The sequence below is a fragment of the Oryzias latipes genome, chromosome 19, assembly GCF_002234675.1.
Source record: "Oryzias latipes chromosome 19, ASM223467v1".
Taxonomy (NCBI): Eukaryota; Metazoa; Chordata; class Actinopteri; order Beloniformes; family Adrianichthyidae; genus Oryzias; species Oryzias latipes.
Window position 1 is genome coordinate 18,599,510 of NC_019877.2, and position 26,487 is coordinate 18,625,996.

The following is a 26,487-nucleotide window of genomic DNA, read 5'->3' on the forward strand; positions in this document are numbered from 1 at the left end:
CCTTGCCTGCCCATATGTTGAAGTGTCCTTGGGTAAGACACTGAACCCCTCCTCGTGTGGAAGGTTGGTGCCAGTGTTCGGCAGCGGAGACGGCATCAGTGTGTGAATATGTAAATGAGTCTGTGACTGTAAAGCGCTTTGGGCCTTCGAAGAAGGTAGAAAAGCGCTATATAAGTATATGGCATTTACCAAGTCGATCTGAGTCAATGCTTCTATGGGCAACCACTATGTCCTATTGGGAGTGAGCTTGGTAGAAGTCCACATCCCTACCACTTAAGAGCAGATTTAGGAGAATCTGTCAATCAAGCACAAGAACATCCTAAGAAAAGGTAGCAGATCAAGAATGGTTACTCTGACAACAATGACTGATTAGTATCTGTTTTACTGAAGTGTACATGGTACTTCCTGTTTGGAACGCTAGGGGAGAAAGAAGTCCAGTTCTGAAATACAGTCAGTGGTCACAACCTGAAAAATCAACCAAACAACCAAAATATTTCATTCTAAATATCACAGTACTTTTGTCTGTGTACCTAAATACACTCTCAATCATGTTTTGATCTAATGTAAAATTGTTCCCAGTGGTCTTTTGATCATGATTGTTTATATATATTTTTTTTTTTTTGCCAAAATCAAAAAATCTGTGTCGTTTTTTAAGACAGTTTCTGCAGAGCAGCAGGAGTTCTTTAGAAATTCACCTCTGAGTTCTCTGAGTCGTTACCACAAAGAAAGCTTACTTCCCTTCCCGTTATCCATCTGTCTACACAAAATAGCAATGGAGCTATCCTACTGTACAGTTTTGAGCCAAACACCAGTTTGGATGAGGAAAATGAAGACTTACATTGATCCATTCGTTTACAAGTGGACGCATCAGAATGGAGCGGAGCGGGGAGTTTGTGGCTTGCCAATTGTAGCTTCTACCTCTTTGCTACAAACTTTTTCACAATAATTTAAATATAGAAATATTCAGAAATAAAACTTTAAGCTAATTTTACTTTATATATGTCCTGCATCATGAGAAAAATGCCACAAAAACATGTTAAAAACACCAAAAACACAATTTGGGTCTTTAAATTAAATGTTGAAGCTAACCAACCTACCAGAAAAATATCCTGATTTTCAGTTTCAAGAGTTTGGCTGTAATAAAATTAGAGGTAGGAAGCGGTGTGATAAAAAATCTTTTAACCTTATGTTCTCCAGTCTTTTTTTTACCATCCCTGACTCTCTGATCATCCTCTGAGACCAGTATATGATCACTACGACTGATTTCTTTTGATCTTTACTGAGGGATCTTGTCTGCATTCGTTCCTGATCAGTTTCCTTGTATGTTTTATCTCATGCATGCTCTCTTTAGGCCATCACAAGTGTCCCGCCCTCCTCCTTCCACGTTTCCCTCATGCCCCCTCTAATTCCACGGCTGTTCTCCCCGGAGCCCATCAGAATGACAATAGTCTTGATGTAAAATGTGTCGCCTTTGGGCCGCAGAAGCCCACAACCCCTTCATGGCTCAACCAGCGCAGTGGTTTATGGCTTTATTGCGGTCCCTTTATTGTCTTCTTCAGTGGAGGTGGGCGGACAACAATTTAGAAAATTCACAGTATTTGTGTGTGTGAATGGGGAATGACTTGCGGGTTGATGTGCGCTTATATCCGGATCAATTAGTCAGGGCATAGCCTCTAAAAAAACATGTCGACGTGCGTGTGAGCGTGCATGCCTCAGCCTCCTCTGGAAGGCCTTCATCACCTGCCTCCAGCCACACTGGGGAATTTTTCTCCCAATGATCGCGGATTAAACAAGTTGAGCAACAACTCCACTCTACCTTTCTTCATGCGCCCCTCCCTCCCACTTCTCTTTCTTTTCCACATTACCAGGGGGTAGTGTGTGATTGACAGATGGGAATGAATAATAATTTTTTTTTGTATCCTAAGGCCATCTCCTGTGATTGGCTTGCCAGCTGACATCTCCAAACCTCATCCACCCCATGACCCCCCTCTCCCCCCCCCCCCCCCCCCCCTTAATATTGGGCTTGTGGATGAGGCATCCTGAGGGAGAAAAAAGTAGGGAGAGAGAAAGATATCTACCTTAGGGAAGAACCTCACAGAGAGGGAGGGCAGGAGAGGACGGGTATGAGCGTGTGCATGTGTGGAAGAGACACTTATTCTCTTAACTACTAGGAGGCAGACACACTTTCCTGGCCCGACTCAAAGAAGGGGGAAACAGGGGAGGAAGATTTTTCAAATATCATTTTAATTTTCCCCTCATTGAAGAATCAAACTGCCCTAAAGCATCTCTTCCTGGAAACTCTTCATCACTGCCTGCTGGAAGTTCTATATATTGATCCATCTACCCTCTCACACACTCCAAGGCGTACCTCATGGATTTGTATCTGATTGGATATTTGATGTGTGTGTGGTTGTCCAGCTCGCGGGTGCTTGGCGGGTATCCCATCTGGTGGTGAGTACAAATCCCCAGCTACAGCATCAGACCCTGCAGAGTCTTTCGGTCAAACGATCATTTCATGACAGGGCAGAACTTTCAGTTGACTGTATGGAAAAATGTCCTCTGGCCCGGTCCAAACAAACCCTAACCTCAAAAACTGCTGAAACGGAAAATGTTTGCCATTCTTTTCTCCCTCTGCAGTCAGGTCCTCCACGTTTTCTGGAGTGTGTTGTGGAAAAAAATTTCAGACTCAAAATGCTTGTTTTAAAATTTAAGATGAACAAAATGATGTAGAGAAAAAGCACCTGGAAAAAGTTCTCAGGTGTTTAAATTCAGGAGTCAGGAAGCTTTTTTCTTCTTAGATAAATTGTGTACTTTATTATTCCAATAAGGTGAAATTCTAACAGGAACTCCATTGTCATGTCATATGAAGGATCATAGACTATGAGTCTTTTTCCAAGTGAAAAGGTTTGGCTCAGAAGATGTGCAGGCTGGTCTTTGGGGAGCAGCTGTACCTCCATCAGCTGAGCGTATTTTGCTTCATGATCCCCCTCCTCCAAGACGGATTTGTCAGAAGACAATATGTTCAGGTGCCGCAGGCTTTTATTCTTTCTCAACTGATCCATGATCGCTTTTGGCGGTGGCAGCTGAAATTTTGAGGTTCATCTCATTACAGATTCAGCTTGGTGCAGCTGACCTCATGGCTCCTGATCTCCTTTTGTAACATAAAGCTCGTCTTCTGGAGATATGTGCGTAGGCGTATGACAAAGCCCTTTGGCTCTCAGCACAATACTTGTCAGAGCTACTGCACTTCTGTGGCCCAGCTAGCATGTGGTCCCGGCATAGTGCCGTCCAAACCGCGAGCATCTTCTGGTTTCATTTACAGAGCAAACAGCTGCCAAGCACACAGGCCACAGGGCTGGAGTGTTAATGGCAGAGAGGACTTTACACCCACTCCTGGCATCAGCCCCAGCCAGAAGACAACAGTGACAAAGAGATTGGGATTCTTACTGTGTAAATTACCTGCAGCTGTTCTCTTCAAGGAGCTTACATGACACCAGTTTATTGTTCAAACCGTAGCAATATGAACCAATTTTGATTTGGGTAACACTTTTGGAGGCTGGGCTTGTGAGCAGGCGGCTGTAGCTCCAGGTGACTGAGCAGCTGCTGGGGACGGAGCTGTCAGAGGCATCGAGCATCAAGGACGTCTGAAAGGAGACGAGATAAGGTTGATAGGGTGCCGAGTTTCAGCAGAGGCTCGTGCCGAGCCTCTGACACCATGGCTCAAGTTTTCCATCAAAGTGGGACAATTCGGAGGGAGAGTTTTGTTTGTTTCATGTCTGCCAGCCCTGCTTTTACAGGAGAAGCTGCTGAAAACAAAACAGCGTCATGCACAGATGCACTAAGAGGAATAGGAAGAAAGCAAACCAAACAGGTGGAGGGGAGTTGTTATTTTTAATGCTAGAATGTTAGGAGGTGAGTTGTCTTTATATGGTGAGGGCAAAACCAATAACTGACTAAATTTGCAGAAGTTTAAGGATTTTATGGGATCCTGCACACATCCTGTAGGGTTTCTGCATAAGAATGTGGACTCCTGCAATGTCTCCCAAGAAAGAAATCAGACGTGCTAAAGACAGATGATTACCACATCAATAAATTCTCTTTTTTGGTAATGAATCTGGTAAAGATTAGTTCATTTTTTTTGGATTTATGGAAACCCAAAACTCTGTCGAGTCATATGTAATCCCAAGGAATTGTGATAGTTTTTAGTTTTACAGGACAGCTAAGAATTTCTTTTTAAATATTTGGATTCCCTAAGAAATATTAATAAATATCCATAAATGCATTTGTTGTCATTTAAAAAAGGGGAAAACTTTGCAAGTAGTTTTATGGGAAAGTCTTGTTCAACTGATTTAGTAAAAAAATACCCCTTGACCATTTTATTATAAAGACATTTTATCTGGCAGCTTATAGGTGGAAACCTAGCTTTTTTTTGCACAACTCTTTTGTTTAGAAGTATAAAAAATAACAGTGAGGCTTTTATCCTTTCAGTTTTTGAGCAGATTTTACTAAGATTATGTAACATACAGGTTTTTTAAAAAGAAGTCCTGAATTTAAGTTGGAGATGTGGATAAAAAACTTGTTTTTAGTCACTAATTCAAATTTACATTGCAGTGTTAAGAAATACTTTTTTCTCAAAGTTATGATTGTCTTTTCCTAAAAAGTACAGCATGTCTGTTCTTTGGTTTTATTTTAATACATTTGGGAATTTTTAAATGTGAAATTCTGAGGAAAAAGATTACTTGCTTTAAAAAGTTGACACAAAACTACACACCAAAAAAGAAAAGAAAAATTTGCCTGTTTTACACAGGCCGCTTCCAGTTCAACCTAGTGGCCTAAACAGGGCTCTAGTGTCCATCTCCGGGTCTAAGGAATGTCATTATCCGACTGCGAAACCTGTCTTCACACACACACATGGTCCCACCAAGCTCCAATCCCAAAACCCCTCCAACATGGGGAAAGTGCTTACTGACTGAAGAAAGTCCCGTCTGCTGCTCCCGGGTGAAAAGATATTATCTTCAGCAGAGAAAAGAGCCAGAAGAAGGAATTTAATTCATAAAAAAGTTGTGGTCTCAATGATTCTAGAGGTCTATTCTATTTAAACAAACACCAAATTACTCAAAAATTAATCTTTCAACAAATGTTATCTGACCTTCAGTAGGTTTTAGCTTCAACAAAAGTGGATGTGCTAATCCAGCAACGTAGAGAGCAAACTTGAAGGATGACATTATTCATTCCAACACCGGCTATGTGAGAGGTTCAAAGAAGGCTGGTATTTCAAAGCAGTGAAGCTGAGTCCTAATCTTCACCCACCATCAAAGCACGTGCAACAAGCCCTTGTAGCAAATGACAAAGTCCCCTGGCTTGCAGCTATTAGCTGCACTAAAGCGCAGGCTGGGGCAGTTCCTCAAAGGTAGACAGAAAGGGCCAGGGGCAACGGCATCATGAGAGGGCAGGAGTGGCAACACACAAGCATCGTTCAAAGTCTTCATTACTTGCCTGATCTCACCTGGATGTGTTGTTCCACAGGATAATTATTAGCAGAAAGTGACAGAGGGCTTTTGGTCACACCTGCACACTTCAGCCGACAACCTTAGGACATCGACCAGGTCAGGCGGAGTCACATAGCACAGCAAGGGAGACATTAGGTCATCATTTATCAATAAAATCAGTTTGTAGTAGCTAACTGATCAAAAAGGTAATGAATCTTTTTGATTCATTACCTTTTTTTGTAAATTAAAAATTCTTAAAAACCACTTTTAAAAATTTGCAGTTTACGCAAAGAAGAGTTCAAACTGACTGTCTCCACCAATCCTGAATGCAAAAACCCTGGATCCAGATCATGATCTAACAATAAAAATGTCAGGACACGCCTCAACTCGACTGCTCTTTCGTGCAAATTAGAAACTATTCTGGCAGAATGGTTAAAACGCATGAACGTGGCAAATTTGTGACATGCCTGCAGAGTTGATCGATAACTTTTAAGTCTGAAACCTGGCAACCCAGCTAAGTGGCAAATGAAGCTTTCGCTATCAACTAATTATAGAAAAAATGAGCTAAATTACAATCAATGATTCCAAACGATCAGTTTGTATCTTTTAGCCTTATGAAAGTGTGGAGAACCCCTCTGGTTTGGGTCATTGTTCCAATTGTAAAACGCTCAGGATAGCAGACTCCACCGACTCCACCTGTGAAAGCAAGTTTTCAGTCTGCTATGACCCTCTTCTTCTGTGCAGAGCTTTTTCTTCTCTCCATCTCCTGACTGGCAGGTTCACAAGTTTACACCCTTGTCATCTTCCCTGCCCACGTCTCCAAACTTGTGACTGTAGGGGCTTCTTGTCCCAACTCCACACTCACTGCTAAAGTCTGCAATCTGTGCAACAAGCAGTAAAAAAGGCTAAGGAGGCATAGAGGAAAAACAGGGTGGAACATTTTTCTGGGGTCCTGTCATTCTTTATCTGATCAGCCATGAGCTGTCGGACTACAAATCAAAAGTGAGCAGAAGAAGAGAAAGGCAACAACATCCACACACACTGCAGCCTTCCATCAGGAAAAGTCCCATCCCTGTGCAAAGCTGACAACTTCATTTGTCCCACTTCTGCTCCTTTTAAGCATCTCCATGGATTCTGTGATGGGATTTCTTCCTGGCGCTGTGTTCCCTGCATGTTGCTCCCATTTAGCTACATGACATCCTCCAGGCAAATCTGCCAAACTGAGCGGATAGCGAGGTGTATTAGAGGTGAATTAGAGTTCACTGCAAACACTGTTTTTGTAGTCAGTTCCTGCAGAGGTTCTTCAGGAGCCTCAATCCCCAAAAGGAAAAGCAACTGAGACTTGCAGCTTGAGGCATAAACCCAACATATGCCAACATTATTAATATCTCTTTAACAGATCTAAGTTAACTTATTCAGACATGGCTAACAGCATCTGGCACCCATCATCAATAATTACTATGAGCAAACACAATGACACAGCTGAGCTTTTTATCAAACCTGACGCCACTGTCAGATCTGTCAGTACAGGTTCAGTCCTTTTAAAGCCTGTTTAGTGGAGTGGTTTGAAGAAAACATCTCAAGCAAACATGATCTGTAGTCGTCTTCATGAGTGAGGAGTGGTGGATTTCTCTGCAGAAACATAGCCCTCTCCTATTATTTATTTTGTTTTTTTTATTTTGCAATTTTTGGATCATATGAGCTTTGAGCAAACTGTTCAGACTCCAAACAGCAGGTCAGTGAATAAATGGGAGGCGTGCAGAGCAATTACTTAAAATAGTCATAGAAAAAATTGGAAGGTCATCCACTTTTTTCCTAAAAAATCCTCTTTATGTCATAAATAAAGTAAAAAAAAAAAATCCCTTTTAATTAACCCTGTAAAGCCCGCTACATCTGTGAACTGACAGAAAATTCAATGTTTTGGAGTTAAGATGATTTTTGTGAGATATCAATTCTATTAATTATGATTTGTTGGGTGGTGTTGACTCACAACAAGTTTAGTTAAGGATGTGAAAATATTTACATGAGTATTCAGGAAAAAAGCACCTCATTTAACCACCGTCTCAAATTCGATTCACACATTTTTAACATTCTAAAGAAATACTTCCAAAAATGAATAACAATACTTCTTACTCGCCATAAAGTTTAGAAAATTAGCAAAAACTTTCCTGCCCAAAGTATCTTAAAGATTTGAAGGTTAACCCATAAGAACCCAGATTCATTTGTTCTTAAAAACACAATTATGTGTTGTTTTTTTTTTACAACAAACCAAGTGGACCACAGAATCCATTTCTGATATTTTTCTGTTACATTGATGTCACTTTGGGTTCTCATGGGTTAAATTTTGAAATGAGCAGAAAAAGCCCTTCTACTGCCTCTTGTGGTATGATCATGAACTACAGGGCAGAAAACATGGACCAAGCTACATTCAATGGGGTTTTAAGGAAACTTGGATCATGGCAATGAGATAGAGGTCTCAGAAATGCGAGTGTCAATATGAAAATTTTTTTTATTCTGTATATGGTTAAGGATCTTTTTGTAACAATTCTTTGATATAGCTTAAGCAGAATACGGATAAGAAGTCAAATGACAGTCAAGTCAGATGGCTTGTTTAAGAATTTTAACAGCAGAAACAAAAAGCAAAAATTAATTCAAGTTAAAAGAATTAAACACAAAATGGCAGAAAAAATTAATAAAATGATACATAACTGAGAAGAACAAAGAAATCAACCATAAAAAAATAGAAATAAATTTGGCACCAAACAAAAAATATGAGATTGTACATTTATTTAATGATTGAGCATCATTCACTGATGTAACAGGTGAATGAAACAAAATCAGATGAGAAGAATTGACACGACCAAGACATGACATGCACTTTTAACTTAATGGGTTTATCTCATGCAAAATCAACTTTTTTTTAGCTTTTAAGTGTATTATAATGTTTATTCCTCACTATAAATAACCACAAAGCAGTATTTTGATCTATTCATGCATTTCTGAGTATTCCTCTGAACCCCAGCCTTTCCCAATCTACAAAAACGACCTGGGTTCTCCCAAGATGATGTATATAAGTGAACAGCCCCTTCCAGGAAGAGTCTGCGTTGCCAGCACCGCCCCCAGGCAAACACACACACACTTTATCCGCGGAGCTAGCAATGATCAGCAAAAATGCTTTTATTTTATGTGCGCATCCATCTTTGCAAATTTTGGTTGTTGTTTGTTTACGAGTTGGAAACGCAGACATGCTGCTCAGACCGGCTCTAGATTGATGTCATTAAATGGGCAGTACCCACTCAGAGCAAAAACCAGTGCCTCAGAGATCCACTCGTCCTACTTCCAGGTAGGAAAATAACTCATGAAAATAACTAATATTTCTTTTAAAAAATCGTTCTTTAGTTTGCCAAAGGTAATATATTATCATACACATTGGTAAGTTTACTCTAAAAGGCTTCAATTATATTTCAATTCAATTTAATTTTCTTTGTGTAGCCCAAAATCACAACAACAGTCGTCTCAATGGGTTTGTACCGGTAATTGTAAAGTAAACATAAAATCAAAAGGATCATGAATACATAGAATTCAATAGGAAAATTCTAAACTGAACTAACTAAACAAACTAAACTACACTGGGCATCCTTACCCTTAAAAAAGAATGGATTCGGGGGAAAAAAAGAAAAAACCTCAGCGGTGTCCACGTGAAGGAGGGATCCTCCCCCAGGACGGACAGGCGATGTACCAGAACTCTTAGAGAAAAATTAACTTATCTGTAACTCTACCACTACATGTTTAAATAGTCCAGCAGATGAGCTTCATCCAGATTGCGTTGGGAACACCTGGGGGTGCGAGACGAGCCAGAGGCAGGATCCACAGCCAAGTGCAGGAGCAGTAGTAGAGAGAAGGTACACGGTCAGGTACAGGGGCACAGACGAGCCAGGGGTAAGGACCACTCCCCCGGAGGGGTTTGGGAAAAAATGACAATACATGAATCGCACTGCCCCAAACAGAGGCATGGAGAACTAAATGATAAATAAATGATCAAGAATAGAAGAGAGTAGAAGTAGATGAGAATAGAGGACAGAACCCCAGTGCACCATACTTTCACCAGCTTCAAACTTCTAGCAGCCTACTAACAACTAATTGTTATTGTTAATTTTAATTCAAACATGTTAACAGTAAATTAAGTATTCTCTGATTACTAGCTAGTCTGGCAATAAGCCTGACCAAAGAGGAATGTTTTAAGCCTAACTTTGAATGTAGAAACTGTTTCAGCCTCTCTTACATGAGCTGGGAGCTGATTCCGTAAGACAGGGGCTTGGTGGCTTAATGCTCTACTTCGAACTGTTCTTTTACAAATTCTAGGAACCACCAGCCGTCCTGCATTTTGTGCATTTTTTGGCTTATTTAAGCTTGCATTTAGAAACTTTTCAGAAAACCATGGTTTAATAAAAGACAGACAACACAAAACAGAACCAAAGATAAGTAATAAGAAAAAACTCACAACCACTCGTTTTCATCAAACACTAGTCACTGCGTGTTTACAAACTTAAAGAATTCATTCCCATTGCTTAAAAAATAAAAACGGTGGAATAAGACTCACATAGATAAGACTTATGTCAATCAAGTCAAACATTCTGTGCTGTACAGACTGCGTCTTGTAGAATGATGCTTGAATCTATTTAGTCATGATCCACAATCAGACCTTTAAATAGTTTCTTAATGCAAGCTTAAATAAGCCAGAACATCTGGAATAATACATATTACTTTTACATACATGACAAATCTAAGGAAAATGCAAACGAATTTAAACAAAAAAAATATTTTTAACTTAAAAAAGTCAGCTGTTCTGGAAGAATTATTGGAAATAATAGATGAGAGGGTAACAAGACAATTTTAACAAGTTTGGAGCGCTTTAATCCACAGGAGAAAAGATATTCATTTGTTAAAGTTGCAGATGACAGCTACTATTTTCCTAGACAAGAAGTCAAATGACTGTCACTTTGGATCTTTACCATATCTGACAATGTTGTGTCATCAGGACTTAACAAAAGCACAATATCTGGATTCAATGCTCTTTAAAGAAATGAAAAATGTTAGACAACCCCTGTAGCTAAAATGTTGCTAAAGTGTAAAAAGATGGCAACCAAACAAATCACAAAAGCAGTGAATAAAAAGTTAGATTAACACTTTTTTTGCCTATTCTTTTTGAATAGGCTGAGTTTATCATAGTGTTGTTTGCACTTTGAGACTACTGTCATTTGATTATATACAGTACAGACCATAAGTTTGGACACACATTCCCATTCATTTGAACGAGAAGGTGTGTCCAAACTTTTGGTCTGTACTGTATAATCTAATCTAGTAGTTTGAAAATTTGATCATTTCTCCTAATAAAATCAAATATATTGCCTACAACTACTTTTCATTAAAGTTAAAAAGTTGGTGAAAATGGGAAAAAAGTTGTTAGTACTTTCAGTAAGGATGAGGTCATACTGAAGTATGGAGCATCAGTTTGACCACATTTCATAGTAAGTGCACTAACTTTGCTGGGAGAATTTTCAGTTGATATGTTTCAATTCTCTGAAACACTATTCTGAAAGAAAAAGACAAAAAAAGAGAAAAATGTAACAAGCAACAGAGAAGACAATCAAAGTCTCTGCTGGAGCTGTGCACTAAATGAAACGCTCAAACTATTGCCATTGTTTTTATTGTGTCTCTCCTTTACTTTCATTGCTGTCATTTATTTTTTGTTAGATGCACTGTGGGTTAATATTTGCGTCCTGGTAGAAAACCTGTAATAAATACTTTTGTCCTAACTCCATACTTTATTTGGTTAATCTTCAAGTGAACTGGGACCCTTTTACTCATTGGAGACCAGAGTTGACTCGTTTAGTTGGATCAGAGTTCATGTGAGCTTTAACACTTTCATTAGCATACTGTCAAATTGAGGAACCACACCTTGGTGACTGGGACTCAAACCTACTGGAGGGAATGGACTTTAAAATTAGGAGTTATAGTCTGAAAGTCCAAAAAGTGGATTTCAGGTCTCAGAAGGTTAAAATCCCACCCCGATAATCTTTTGATCTTTTGTTTTTAAGTGTTCCCAGTGGTCTTTTAATTATGATTATGATGCTTTCAGGCAAAATCCAAAGAAAACCTGTGTCATTTTCTAGACCATAGTTTCTGCAGACAGTAGTTTACAGGAAATTTGCATCTGAGCGGGAAGGTTGGTTTATGACAACCCCGCCCCCTTCCGCTCTCTGTTGCAGAGAGCTCTCTGTTTTACACGCTCTCCCACTAGCTTACAGCCCCTCACACCCTCAACTTAACATTACTGGTTCAATAAAAATGGTGAGAAATATTGGAGCAATGCAGCCATACAGTTTTGATCCAGATACCAGCTCAGATGAGGAAAACAAAGAGGTACAGGGATCTAGTCGTCTACAAGTGGATGCATCAGAATGGAGCAAAGCAGGGAGCTTGCGGCTTGTGCAGCGTTTTTTGTGTCACAAATTTGCACTTTTCTAAACAGGATTTTTGCATCTGCTACTGATTCACATTTGAATAATGAAATACTCGCAAATGCAATTTCAACCTTAATTTTCTTTATATATATATATGTCTTACATCATGAGAAAAATGTTACAAGAACATGTTAAAAAAACATTTTCATCAGAGTGGGTCTTTAAGGTCTGTATCAGTAACCATCTTGCAGCACGACCTTAGCATTTCAAACAATAGACTGTAAAGCATTAATGCAAATGTTAACAGCTTTAGAACATTTTAGAAGAAGAACATGCTGACGTTTGTCTTTAGGTCATCCTGTCTGAGTTATCAAGCTACAAAAGCATGTTAAATTCTTTAGACAGTAGTAAAATTCCAAAACATTTTAACCTATGATGACTGATTGGTACGGAGCCCGTGTCCTGACATTAAGATATAAAAATATATCTTGTTCCCACAGATTAATATCTTGTTCCCACAGGTTATTATGTCGTTCGCACGAAATACTATTCCGTTCCCACAAGATACTATTGCGTTCCCTCAAAATACTATTCCGTTCCCACAAGATACCATTCCGTTCCCACAAAATACTATTGCGTTCCCTCAATATACTATTCCGTTCCCTCGAAATGATTAACTCGTGCGAACGCAATAATTATGTCGTTCGAACGCAATAATTAATCCGTTCGAACGCAATAATTATTCACGTCATAAGTCATTCAGGCAGATATGCTCTCTGTACGCCCGCAAAACTAAGCCGCTTTCAGCGGTAACTTCTGTGTCTCTGTGACCCATATTCGTTCAAAAAAGGAACATGAAAAACAAAAATGATCACTTTATTACTGTCTCAATGAATATAAGAAAAATATCAAAAGATTTATGATAACTAGGCTGCTTTGTCATACGATAGCTCCTGCTAGGCTACTACTAGCGCCGCCGCAGAGCTCTTTGATGTATGCCGGCATTTGGGCAACGGGCTGGTCAGGACACGGGCTTAATGTCAGGACACGGGCTCCGTAGTTTGGAGCTGTTTCCTGTGAAAACAAGGACTTAAGATCCTTGACGTACCTACACACGAGGTCCCAGACATGAACTTTGTGGGCTATCGGGTAAAAGGCCACGAGGTCAGCTGTCATGTTCAAGTCAAAGGGTTACCTGTTGTTTTTGTGCACCCGAACAGGAGCCAATCATGTTGGAGAACACAAAACATCAGTAATGTTCTCCTCACAGACCTATAGGATGCAGATCTCCTAAAATCTTACTCAGTCAACTTATAAAAGATTTTTTTGTGCAGTGATTTCCACTTTATTGGGAACTCCTGGGTGCAATGTTGTTATTGACAAAATCTCGATTGCGTGATGATCCACTCTCTAGCAAGGTGTGTGGTGGAATCCCTTTGTTTCCTGGGTTTCATGTGGTTTCTAGCAGTCCGTCATACTTTCACATCAACCCAGTTTAAAGACTGAGAAAACCCCCAACCAAGCTGCAACCTGCCCCAGGCCAGTAGAGGCCCTTTCTGAACATGTCTGGGCCTCCACCTGCCAAGCCCTACCGTTTGCTGCTCCTCTGCTGCTGTTTCGTTCCCTGCAGCAGATTCCCCCGGCATTCTGCCTCTCTGGAGGTCTCTGCGCGTGCTTCTTTCCTCGCTCAGTTGAGACATGTCGCTCATGGCTTACAAGAAGTGAGGCAAGGCAGGCGGATCAGCACGACCCACATGTCGTCTGCATGCATGAGCCGCTGTGTGTGACTATTTGTGCAAACATAAACACACAGGGTTAAGACTCTCATTAGCACCTCGCCGAAAAGAAATCTCTTTCATCTCATCTATCTGTACGGATCAAATGAAGTGTATCGTTCGCAAACAAAGACAGACAGACCTGCAGCCTGTGAATTTAACGTGCTAAGATCCCCACAAAGTCCTGTGTGGTTAGCTAACTCATTGCTTACGAAGCTAGTGCTGTCAGAGCAAAGGTCAAGACGTCCATCTGGATGAGAGGTAGACACAGTTTGGCAGAGGATGGCACAGACTTTCGATCCACCCATGCCTCGCTGTGACAGGAGAGATTTGCCTTTGATTTATCGGCCGATGCTGCTCGGTTACATGCGACTCCTTGCTGGCTCGGTGCAAAACATCACCCACTGTGCCACATCCCATGACAAAGAGATTAATGGGCAGCAAGCTAGCAGACAGTGTAATTAGGGTCCTTAGTCATGTAGTCACCACAGACGGAGTTAAGTCAGCAGCAGCACTGGAAGCTGTAGGAAACTGGGAAATGAGCTCATGTGGGCTTCACTTGCTCCAGTAAACCTCAAGAGAAGAAGGAAATGGAATGAAATCAATAAAAAGTGATGTTTAGTTTCATTTCTCTTTTTTTATTGGACAAGTTTTATGTCTGATGACAAAGAAAAGGCACGATTTCCTCTTAAAACAAAATAACTTATTTTTGCAAAGCAGAAAATTAACAGTTTTAACTGAAAATCACAGCTAATGGATTTAGGTAGAACAGAATTGATCATATTTAAAAGTGTAAATTAAAGAGCAATGCATTTTCTTTTAATATGTAGATTTGGTTAGCAGAGTTATTGATAAATTAAGACATTTTTCACATTTTAAAGTTTGTTGTTTTTTAAGTGTTTTACATTTGTTTTTACATTTCCCACAGTTTTCAATCACCTCATGCCTCCCCTGTTGGACCTTTAAAATAATTATTTTAATCTGTTTTGGGGCATTTTGGATAAATATCAAAAACTCCTAAAATAAGTGCATGAATACGTGTGCTTTCACCTATAAGAGTTAAATTTAGTGTACCATTTAAAGGCATTTAAAAACTAGGGGGAACAAAAATGCAGAATTGTTTGCTAGCGATGAAAAATAAACATATTATTGCTGGTTTTGTCATAGACAAAGTTTGTCGTGCTTTTAATTTTTTTTCCCCTTTTCTGATAAAATGTGAGTTTTAACAGTTTAGGATTAACGGCCTTTAAAGCGTCAAAGTGTGCACTGACTGCAGGTTTTTGATTTACAGATGACAGCCATATCCTCAGCTCTGAAACAGTCTTGGTGGGAGTGTTTTTTGTGTGTGTTATCATCAGGCCTGCTTTACCTGCAGATTTTCTCAATTTCTAAAGAGACCATAAATGAGTGATATTGTACCTCCCTGAGAAAAAAAGACAACATAATAAAGCTTAAAACCATGCTTTAGCTAGGTAATAGATGGAGTCTTTCCATGTTGAGGTTAATGTCCTTGACCATTGCCTCCTTCCACTTTTCAGCATGTGGTTTGTGGTCAGTATGTGGCCCTGTGGTGGACTGGTGATCTGTCCCGGGTCCTCTTTGCTAGAGAAAGCTGGGAAAGACTCCAGCAACCCCCCCAAAAACATTAATGGAAGGGAAAAAAGTACAGGAAAAAATAAATCAGGATTTTACTCCCATCAGCTCCTTATTCGCCATTTTTATCGATGAGCTGTTTTCCAGTGTTTAGTGAAAGATGCATCGTTAGATTGTTGCTTTGGGATGTTCTGTTTTCCTGGAATTGCTCATGAAGCTGATTCTGTAAGGTTCACTTATAATCTTAGGTCCACTGAAGGGTCTGTTTGCGTGTAAACGTTTGTTGGGCGGCACTTTAGCTCAGGCGGTAGAGCAGGTCGTCCAACAACCAACGGGTTGGCGGATCCATCCCTGCTCTCCCCAACCAGCTGTCGCCCCCTGAGCGCATCCAGTCTGTAGCTCACTGCTCCCCCCAGGGGATGGGTCAAAATATGGAAAGAATTTCCCCATTGTGGGATAAATAAAGTATCAATTATTATTATTATTAATCAGGATTCAGTGGTCATTAGTGTTTTGGGTGGACCAGAGTGCCACAGGTGTTTGGTGAGCTTTCAAAACTTGCAAAAATAAAACAAATTGGATTATCTGAGGAACAGAGGCCGTTTGCTTCTAGAGATCATTATCTGAGTTCTTCGTTTATCAGATATTTAAGTGACAATGTAAACTTTAAACTTTTTAAACTTTCTATTTTATTCAATATTTGGAATCTGTCCATAATGATAAATCTACTTCAGAAATGCCCAAGTCTACCAGAGAAGTTGATACTTTGGCATGTATCCATTTGTAACATTTTATAGTTTTGCATTTGCATGACTATAAAATAAATCAAAAGTCTAATTTCTATGACTACAAGATCATTAAAAAATATGTATGTATTTATTTGTTTGGCCTATTTGGTGCTGTGATTAGAATTGATACTTGTTTTTCCTTTGAGCTGCCTCTGTGAGATGAATAACATAAGGAATAATTAAATTCACTCAAGATGTGAAACTCAGACTAGTGAGGTGCATCCAAGGTACCTGGCGTTTTGTCCTGGCAAAGAACAAATAGAAGATAGACCACTGTGGCATGTTGTCTATTTTGCAGACATTTTGGTTTCCCCATTAGCAAAGCAAATGCCAAGGCTGTTGGTTAGGGCGACTTTTAATAAGAACAGATAGCAAAAGTCAGTGGCGGTTCTACCCTGAATTACTCCCCGGGCGAGACCCTCCTCTGGCGCCCCCCCCCCCCCCCCCCCCCCCCAATAGAGTCACTTTGTCCATTTATTGTAACTGAAGCTAAGAAATTGATATAAAAAAAAAGATGTTTATCAGAATTCTGCACTGCATTATAACAGTTATCGGAACATAAAAATTAAAAGACTATCAGCATGGCAAAAATACAGTTAGGAAATATTTAATCAAACACAAATAAATAATCTGAAATAAATATTATAAACTACAAGTCACACTAATAACACACTAGAATAAATGTAACTGCAGCACTAAGAACAGACAACACTAACTAAAACCTAACCTTTGTGGCCTTCCTTTATGCAAGCTTGTCAATAACGTCATCATATGAAATCTGCTCCCCCCCCTGCATGATTGATATTAACAACAGCAGGTTAGTGAGTTGCTCCTGAGACATTGGTGATCTCAGGTATGACTTGATCAACTGGAGTTTTGAAAAGCTAACTGCAGCTGCAGCAGCAGCAGCATGCTACCATCACAGCTTATTTAACATTATGAACTAATATACAACAGTAAAACACAACAAAAACTTTGTGATAAGCAGAGCAGACAGACACACGAATCATAACTAATGTTACAAGTTAAGACAGAGCAAACATTTAAGAAGAAAATCTTAAAAATGACGTTATTTACAATATTTGGGCCTACTTCAGTTTTGGTCATGATAGACCAAACAAGAGATTTTTCCTCTGCAACGTTGTTGTTGTTGTAGGGCAGATAGCATTCGAATTTAAAAAACGTGCATCTAGCTATGCGATAATACCCTTTTCTTTGTCTCTTTTCTCCTCTTCTTCTTCTCTTTTCTTTCTAAATTGGGCACCAGCTTTGACCTTTTTTCTTCATATTTCAGATGTTTTTGCATTTAGCATAAATGTCCTCACAAAGGCATCAAGTCTGTCGACTAAACCAACTGTCACCTTAGTGAAAACATTGTTTTGTTTTCCCATTTTTTATTTGGGCATTTCACACAAAAATAACCAAAAAAACATGATTTTTTATACCTTTTTTATACCCGAAGCGCCCCCCCCCCCCCTCGTCACACATTTACAGCGGGAGCGCGTGCAGCTGCACTCAGGGGCGCCAATTCGCTACATGGCGGCGCAGTTTTTATTTTTTCATCAAGCACTGAGCCCTGGCCTGTGACCGTCGCCCCCCTGGAAGAAGATCCAGCCAGGTTTGCGCATGCGTTTTGCGCTCCGTGCTCGCCTCTCAACCTGCACCCTTCACCCCGCGCCCCCTCCCTTCTCCTTCTTCACCCCGCGCCCCCTCCCTTCTCCTTCTCACACACATTTGCGTCTACTTCTCAAAGACAGGAGGGAGCGCAGGGCGGGGCGGGGGCGCCACCAGGTTTCAGGCTGTTACAAACTCTGTGATATAAAAAAACCAATAGTGCTGCACAAAGTATTTTACAAGGGCTGAGCCACTGGCGCCGCCCCTCCGTCATTTTTCCGCCCCGGGCGATCGCCCGTATGGCCCGTGCCTAAAACCGCTACTGGCAAAAGTTCTGAAGATGACAAGAAGTTGGAAATTTCTGTCATGAAGCATATTCTCTAACAATTCAGATAATGACCTACGTCATATGGAGAGCATGACTTTTCATTAAACTCTGCAGTTAGTTTGAAAATATTTGACAAAACCAAGTAATCTAATTTTAGTGACCATGCAAACGGGCTCAGCGTAAAGGCACCCTAAAGGCGGGAAAAGTGTTGGGGGGTTGGTAACATTATAAGCAAGGGGGTTCCCTGTGACTTTTTGTGATCGTTTCCTTTCCCCATCTGTCAAATGAGCACCTGCTTTGACTGCATTGCGCCCTGTAAGCTTGCTGAGGTCATCCAGAGCGGTGCTTTGATATGATCGGGTCATTCCTCAGGCAGCTTTTTATGGCCTCCAGCTTCATCAAGTCCATCTAGACCAGGGGTCGGGAACCTTTTTGGCCAAGAGAGCCACAAATGCCACATATTTTGAAATGTAATTTCGAAAGAGCCATACAATAATGTAGTGTCCCTTTCCCACACTGAGGCACGGAGACTTAACCTCTTTTAAAGTTCTTTATTCCGATTACTGTAGACCGCAACAAACGCCGTACAATTAATTCAGCAACTCCTGAATCTCTCCCGCCGACACGAGAGCGCTTCTCCCAACTTTATATTCCCCTGCTCCCGCTGCAGCCCTCCCATTTCCCTTATTCGGCCCTTAGCTGAACCCCATTGGTCCAAACTACCTAACAACAGGCTGAGCGACAGAACTGAGGGCCAATCAGATCTCTGCTTGACGCGTTCAATGAACTCCAGAACTTTTAACGCGGCCCAACAGCCACCCAACTCAGTCCGCGACAATTTGTTTAAAACTAAATATACAAGTGAATGTGTGCATTTGATTTAATTTCAACATTTTTAAAGTACAATAAGTCTGTGGATTCTTTTTAATAATATTGTTATTCTGTTGCTAATAAATGATGAGTATTTCTCGTGGTAGTTTTGCTGATGGTCTAGTCTGGTTGATACGTGGTGAGTTTCTGCTTCGTTCAGGCGTTGAGACTTTAAATGTGATCTTAGGTCTGAATGTTCTGTAGATGTGAGACAGACTGCTCACATGCAGACGGGGAGCCAGACACACACTCACACGCCGCAGTGAGTGACGGGAAGCGGGTTTTACGTTTTTACAATCCCTGCGCGATTCACCTGCTGCCTGTCCCCACAACACCTCAGCCCCACCCTCTGCTTTCTTCCTCACACATCCCGTCCCCGCATCTGCGCGCTCTTTCTCAGAGACGGGAGCGCGTAGTTTTAGGCACGGCAATTCACAGGTTTCCAGCTGGTACAAACTCTGTGAAATAATAGATAATAGTAACTGATAGCGCTGGCGCAGATTTCTCTCTCTAAGCACTGCTACTACTGCGCGCCTCTGGCATCGCATCGCGCCCGAGAAGGACTGGTCTAATGAAAAAAAAAAAGTATAAGTAAAGATTTGTCTGCGAGCCACATGTGACCATCAAAAGAGCCATATATGGCTCGCGAGCCATGGGTTCCCGACCCCTGATCTAGACTCATTCAGGCGGTTTGCAAAAGCCCTGGTGACGACATCTCCCCAAAACATGACTCCACCTCTCGTCTGTGAACAGTTAAGCCGTATGTATGTCAGTGAAATCCAGAGAGAAACTTGTTTTACCCTCAAGAAATATAAACTTTTACCTGAGAAATAGATAAACAAAAAAGAGGAGTCTGCCATCGGGCTTCTGGAGGAACCTGTGCAGTTCTGTTGGAGCTTATAATCGCTGAAAGCATGTTTAAACATGGGCATTGGACGTTTTCTGTCTCTTCCATTTCAAGTAAAATAGAGAGCAATTAAAATTAATTACCTGTATGAAACGACAATGGTTTCTGGCAACACAAACTGATCTTGGCTGTCTCATGCAGTGATTAATATTTGTCTCTGCACAAGCCTTCTGATGAGGCGTTGGGTTTAAGACTTGACTTTTTCATTCCAAGTTAGCAAAATCAGCGTCATGCACAACACTGCAACACACAAGCTACTTCATTTCCTAGACTTTACAAACTCACCAGAACCATAAATCCATAAAAGTCAGGAGGGAATGACTGGTTTGCTTGTGCTGTGGTTTTCCCCATGTAGGTCATGATCGTTTTGACTCTCCACTAGAGTTCACGCGAGTTCTTTACGGTTAACCATTGTGCTATCCTATGACCCCACCCTTACATTGACGTGTTCTCCCTACCATGACAAAGGTGGATAAAGGTGGAGAGGGTTTCATGTAATCCATGGACACCAGTGAAGATCACAAATCATTGAAGAAAAAAGGTTCAGCTATGGAGAGAAATTAGACTCAGTCAGATTTGTGCGTGCGTAATTCTTGATTTGTGCGTAAATTAGGATTTGTGTATGCATATTCTTGCTTTGTGCGTGCGTAAATTAGGATTTGTGCATATATTTGGATTTGTGCGTGATTTGTTACTCACATAATACGTTTTGTGTATAAGTTAAAAAAAATATAAAATGAAAAAAATACAAAATGCAATTTACGTATGCACAAATTAATATTACAACAGCTTGAAACTACTTACACACACACATCTTTAAAAAACACGCACGAATCCCTTGTTACACACACACGAAGCCAAAGTTACGCACGGATCTACCGTGAGACTGTTTTCACTTCTCACAAATTCGTCTGTGAGTGCTGCGTTTAAATACCAGTGGAATGCTCGGTCATTTGACTTTTCCTATCAGCCTTCCCTTCTAAACGTATCCAGACAATGACTCAATCAATACATGAAGACAGTAGATGTTAGTGTTGAACATAGAGGCTACTTACTTCGGGGCGCTGACCACCGAGATGGGCCGCCATTCTTCCCGTGACTCTCAGTCTGACTGCCTTTGATTTTTCCGGAAGAAAAAAAAACAGTGCCCCCTACTGGTCGTTCCTATTACGCATTTTGTATCAATTCGGTGTCTCGGAGAATAATATACTTTTAATATATATATTAGCGTTTAAAAGTGAACGTCATATTCTCAGATAATAATTTTTATTTTCCTTTAAAGTTTTTTTAAGCCCTGCTACACCCACTGAAGGAAATACGTTTAGAAGGGAAGGCTGATAGGAAAAGTCTAATGACCAAGCATTCCACTGGTATTTAAACGCAGCACTCACAGACGAATTTGTGAGACGTGAAAACAGTCTCACGGTAGATCCGTGCGTAACTTTGGCTTCGTGTGTGCGTAACAAGGGATTCATGCGTGTTTTTCAAAGATGTGTGTGTGTAAGTAGTTTCAAGCTGTTGTAATCTTAATTTGTGCATACGTAAATAACATTTTGTATATTTTTCATTTTATATTTTTTTAACTTATACTTAAAACGTATTATGTGAGTAACAAATCACGCACAAATCCAAATTTATGCACAAATCCTAATTTACGCACGCTCAAAGCAAGAATATGCATACACAAATCCTAATTTACGCACAAATCAAGAATTACGCACGCACAAATCCGACTGAGTCTAATTTCTCTCCATACTCAGCGCACTGTCTATTGGGTCTAGATGACCCCACTCCCAACATCAAAGTGCCTAGGATAGTACAAGGGTTACGAAGGACTGTGGGGCAAGCCCCACACTTATAGCATTTGAAGATTATCAAATGAAATTCGTTGAGATTAGTTTCACAGAAGTGACCTGGCAAGCACAATTTATGTACAGTGATCCCTTGCTATAACGCGGTTTACTTTTCACGGTTTCGCTACTTCACGGATTTGCATCGTGCATTGTGTTCTGCATTCTGATTGGCTAAAAAGTCACTCCACTTCTCGACCTGCGCGTCAATAACGTTGCAGTTTAATATGTACATGACGTAAATCAGCTTTCCAAATTACGTACATGCAAATCATCTTGCAATTTCAAGTTTCTCTAAAACCCATAGAAAAAGAGCAACACCAACTGTCAATCACTATGTTCTTCTCCCGAACAAACACACACAGCTGCACCGCGGGCTTGAGAAGGAGAAAACACTGCAGCTTCTCAGACTGAAGAGCATTGAAATACACCTCAGCCACTATTTGTCCGTTTGTACTTTGTATTTTTTTCATGATCATTTTAAATTTTCTCCCGTTTAATTCAATTACTCTCGGGTCGCGGTGGGCGGGGCTTATCTCCGCGATTTGAAGCCTTCTGTTCACATTGATGATTCAAATTATTATTTGACAGTACAGTACAGAAGTTATTTGTTGAAAAAAAAAAAAACGTTTTTAAAGTACTTCGATTTGTGAAACAAGTGCTTGAGCCTGTAAAACGGTTTGTTCTTTCTTTTCAATGTATAATAGAGTATTTAATTGTATAATAATTGTTAAAAAAAATAGAGGTTTCTACTTCACGGATTTTGCCTCACGGGTTCTTTCTGGAACGTAACCCCCGCGAAAAACAAGGGTTTACTGTATATTATAACTTGCATAAAAGGAAAGTACAGTAACAAATATGCCTATAAAGTAATAAAATACAAATATTAGGCACAAATAAAAACTCTAAAAGTAATGAAGAAATCACATTGGACAAAACAATTTGATTTTTTTTCATTGATTTAAATTTAGCCTATCAAATCTCAGAGCTTGAATTACATGTGATGGCACTTCAACTTAAGGACAATTGTTCTGCAACTTCATAAGACTTTATGCTGTGTCATGTTCTCCCCTCTCGAAACTTGCTTCTGTGTGAAAAAAGAGACCTTAGGCTAAGCAGAGTTGTTTAAAAAGTCAAGCAACATGATAGTCTGCATTTCTGCATGGGTTCTATAACCAGCATGTGCCATACAGAGGGGTATATATTATCCAGCCTCTGGAGATAATGAACAGGACAAACTCAGGTTCACCAACATCAGGAAAGTTTCAGACGCCATTTAGGTTTTTCTCACTTGAAAGAAAAAACAAGGTTTGTTGTGAAAAAATGGTTAATATTGAAAAACTTTAGTAATTACAAAAAAAAACTTAAAAAGTTGTCTTGTGCTCTCTTTTGTCCTAAAATAATGACACTGAAAGCGCACAGCAGAGACTGAACCACTTACATTGTTAAAGGGAATCAACATTTGCTGAGAGCTGATTTTCAGCATTCAAAGTTTTGTCACCAATAATCAAAGAGAAGTTAATTGAAGATTGGTCAAAGTGTATTATAACCAAATAAGCAGATCATTTTACTTGTTGTGACACCAAACATGATATCAACTAAAGAAATTGTTTCCATCTTTCTCTGTGACACAGGTCCCTGGCCTTGGGGCAGCAGTACTCATCGTTGGGCTCCCAACCCATCCTGTGTGGTTCAATTCCAGGGCTGGTGCCCAAGCAGTTACGTTTCTGCCGCAACTACATTGAGATCATGCCAAGCGTGGCTGAGGGGGTCAAACTGGGAATCCAGGAATGCCAGCACCAGTTCAGAGGCCGCAGATGGAATTGTACCACCATCAAGGACAACTTGGCCATTTTTGGTCCCGTGCTGGACAAAGGTACCTGTAGCTTTTGACCCATATTTACGTACATTTTCTTGGAATTCCAACCTATCTTTAGGTTAGAGTATGACAAATGTTCTAAAGAGATTCAAACAATCAGTTTGAAGAGATGTCCATCCATAAAAAAGTGGGTGGGACGGCCAAGAAAACTGCAAGCTGCTACTAAAGACGGTGTTTGATGGTTTCCTGCCTCGGGCGTCACAATGCTGCTCTCTGAGCTTTGGCTGACTAACTGGAGCAATTATAATAATAGACACCTTTCCTGGCAGAAGCGAGAAACAAGTGCAGGTACGAGCATTGCTTTGTAGCTCCACCTCCATCCAGCTTCTCCTGCTGAATTTCTGCAGAGCACCTTTCTTAGAGATCAAGTTTTCACAGATGAGGATGAGGGACATACAGAAAACCCCAGTTCTGTCAGAATCAGTCAGGTGTTTCATCCTCAGAGCTCCCCCCAATGAGAGATAGTCTCACTCAGGTGTCCTGCTCAAGGCCTTGCAGGCCCAAATCACAAAGGTAGGGCTTTCTATGCAGTGGCCGAGGCTGCAGAGTGAAAACGAATTAGCCTGTGTCAGAGGGGAAGGAATCCGGGCAGAAATGGGCAGTGTGACCAGTGCAAGCTCCTCAGTCAAATAAAAAAGGATAGGGGAGGCCAAATGAGATTACAGGCAATAGAAAAGAGCTGGGGGGCTCCACTCAACCCCTACTGTGCATGAAGACCAGCCTGTGCCTCACACGGTCCAGCTCCCACGGACACCCCATTCACACGCCCTTTTGACTCTGTCATGAAAACAGACTGAAAGGGGATCCATCCCAACTTAGTCCGGGTGAGCCCTTTGGGATGGGGAAGTGAAGGAGGGGAGGAAAGAGAGCGTGTCACTTTAGAAGTGATAAATGGGAAGCCTCCAGTTAAGGACGGCAGAGATATCAACCACCAGCCCCTGCGTGTGTGTCGACCATGGTGGTGCTGTTGGAGGAAACGGGGCACTGAGGTCCTGGAGTGGGTGGTGGTGTATGGGATTTTAGCTCCGTTTGTTGGTGGAGAGGGACGCAGAGAGAGGAGGGGGATTTCTGGGAATACCAGCTTTGGGCAGAGTGAGGCTGTGAGTCGCTGGGTCCTTTGTGGGGATAATACAGTGTGACACAAGGGAAACAAAGACGGATTGATGGGCTCAGCAGGTAGCAGGAGCAGCACTAGTCTGGCAAACAACCAGAGCTCCAATGGCCTTGGGCTCACAGGAGCAGTTTGGATGAAACGAACTGGGATGGTCACAGCAGAAGAGACGCCCAACCTGACGGTTGTGTGTGGCATGTGATGGGATGCAGCAATAAATTAAAAAATAATAATAATACTACTTTAAAACAATTAGCTTCCACAAATTGATGCAAAAAACATCAGTTTCATTGGAATATTAGCAGAGATATAAGGATATATGTGTACATGCACTCCTGCGCTTTTATAATAATAATATAGGATTATGATATAGGAAGTTTAAAAAATGTTTTTATAAGGGTTTCATTCCTTTAACTGAATGAAACACCTTTTAGAATTTCTCCTAAGACCCTTTCTAAATTTACATTAGATGAAAAAGAGTAAAATGCAATTCATAAAATGATATGAATCACGTTTTTGCATTTCTTAAAACATTTGTTTTATGATTTTGCACAGTAGTTGGTTTCATTGGTTAGGTTTACGTGTTATTTAAGTTTTAATGATACTGATTTATGCATCTTTTTTTGTCTCTGTTTAGAAATGTACATGTAAGATGTACATACAGTATTTTGGCTTTAATTTGTTAGTAATTTTCGATGTTTTCTATTCTTAAACTCTGCACACTTACTTTACTTACTAAAAAAAGTCTTTAAGAACCATTTTTTTAAATAGATCTATTTTTTACCATTTACATCTCAGCTTTGCATACTAACATGACCTCGGTCTTTCACCTTTTAAAATGCAGAATCTGTTTACCCACATATGTTGTTTCAAATCTGAATTAAATACTTTGGTTTTGAAAGTTTTTTTTAAATCTATGTAGTTTTTGCTGCTCTGTGGTGCAGTGGTTAGCCCTCTTGCCTCACGGCAAGAAGGCCCCTGGTTCAAGTCCCAGCTGGGGGATATGAAAACAGTCCACCAATGGGGGACCTTTCTGTGTGGAGTTAGCATGTTCTCCCCGTGCATGCGTGGGTTTTCTCCAGGGACTCCGGCTTCCTCCCACCGTCCAAAAACATGCTTAATAGGTTCATTGATTACTCTAAATGGTCCCTAGGTGTGAATGTGAGTGTGAATGGGTGTGTGATTGTGGCCCTGCGACAGACTGGCGACCTGTCCAGGTTGTCCCCTGCCTTCGCCCACAAGTGGCCAAGATAGGCTCTGGCAGCCCTGTGACCCTGAAAGGGACAAAACGGGTTTAGAAGATAAATGATATATTGTTTGCAGTTAAATAATTGACAGTAAGACATGGCAACCCTCCAGCTGAACATTTGTAAACTTTCTTGTTGTTTGGGCTAAAATCTGTTTGGCTCTTAAAGTCTCTTGCAAAATCATTCATTTTCGTTGTGTGAATTTATCCCACAGTTGTGTTCAACAAAACTGGATCTTCATTCATGTTCAGGTGTGTGTGTGTGTCTACAGACACTATGAGTGCGCTACAGTAAGTGTGCCATTGGAGTCCGGTTACATAATAAGCTGTTACCTTCAAAGAAGTCGTAATTCCATCCCTCAGTGTGTGAAAGACACTGGCTAACACATTGTTTCACCATAGGGCCTCAGGCTCTAAGCACAGATTGTGCGTATGTGTTTGTGTATGTGTGTGTGTGCACGACAACATTCCTGAAACAGTATCCAGATGCAGAGAAGCACCCCACAGGGATGACAGCACGTCGCCGAAATCCCGCTGCGCTTTAGGTCCGACTGACACCCTCACAATAGCTGA

General features: G+C 40.7%; 1 protein-coding gene across 1 annotated transcript in view; it reads left to right on the forward strand.

Moving 5' to 3' along the window:
* The first annotated feature begins 2,111 nt into the window (after positions 1 to 2,111).
* wnt3 (Wnt family member 3) overlaps positions 2,112 to 26,487 on the forward strand; it is a 32,115-nt gene continuing 7,739 nt past the window's right edge. The window contains exons 1-2 of the mRNA XM_004080638.4: positions 2,112 to 2,451; positions 23,313 to 23,554. Coding sequence (XP_004080686.1) covers positions 2,372 to 2,451; positions 23,313 to 23,554 — 322 coding nt within the window. The 5' untranslated portion in view covers positions 2,112 to 2,371. The remainder of the gene's footprint in view (positions 2,452 to 23,312; positions 23,555 to 26,487) is intronic.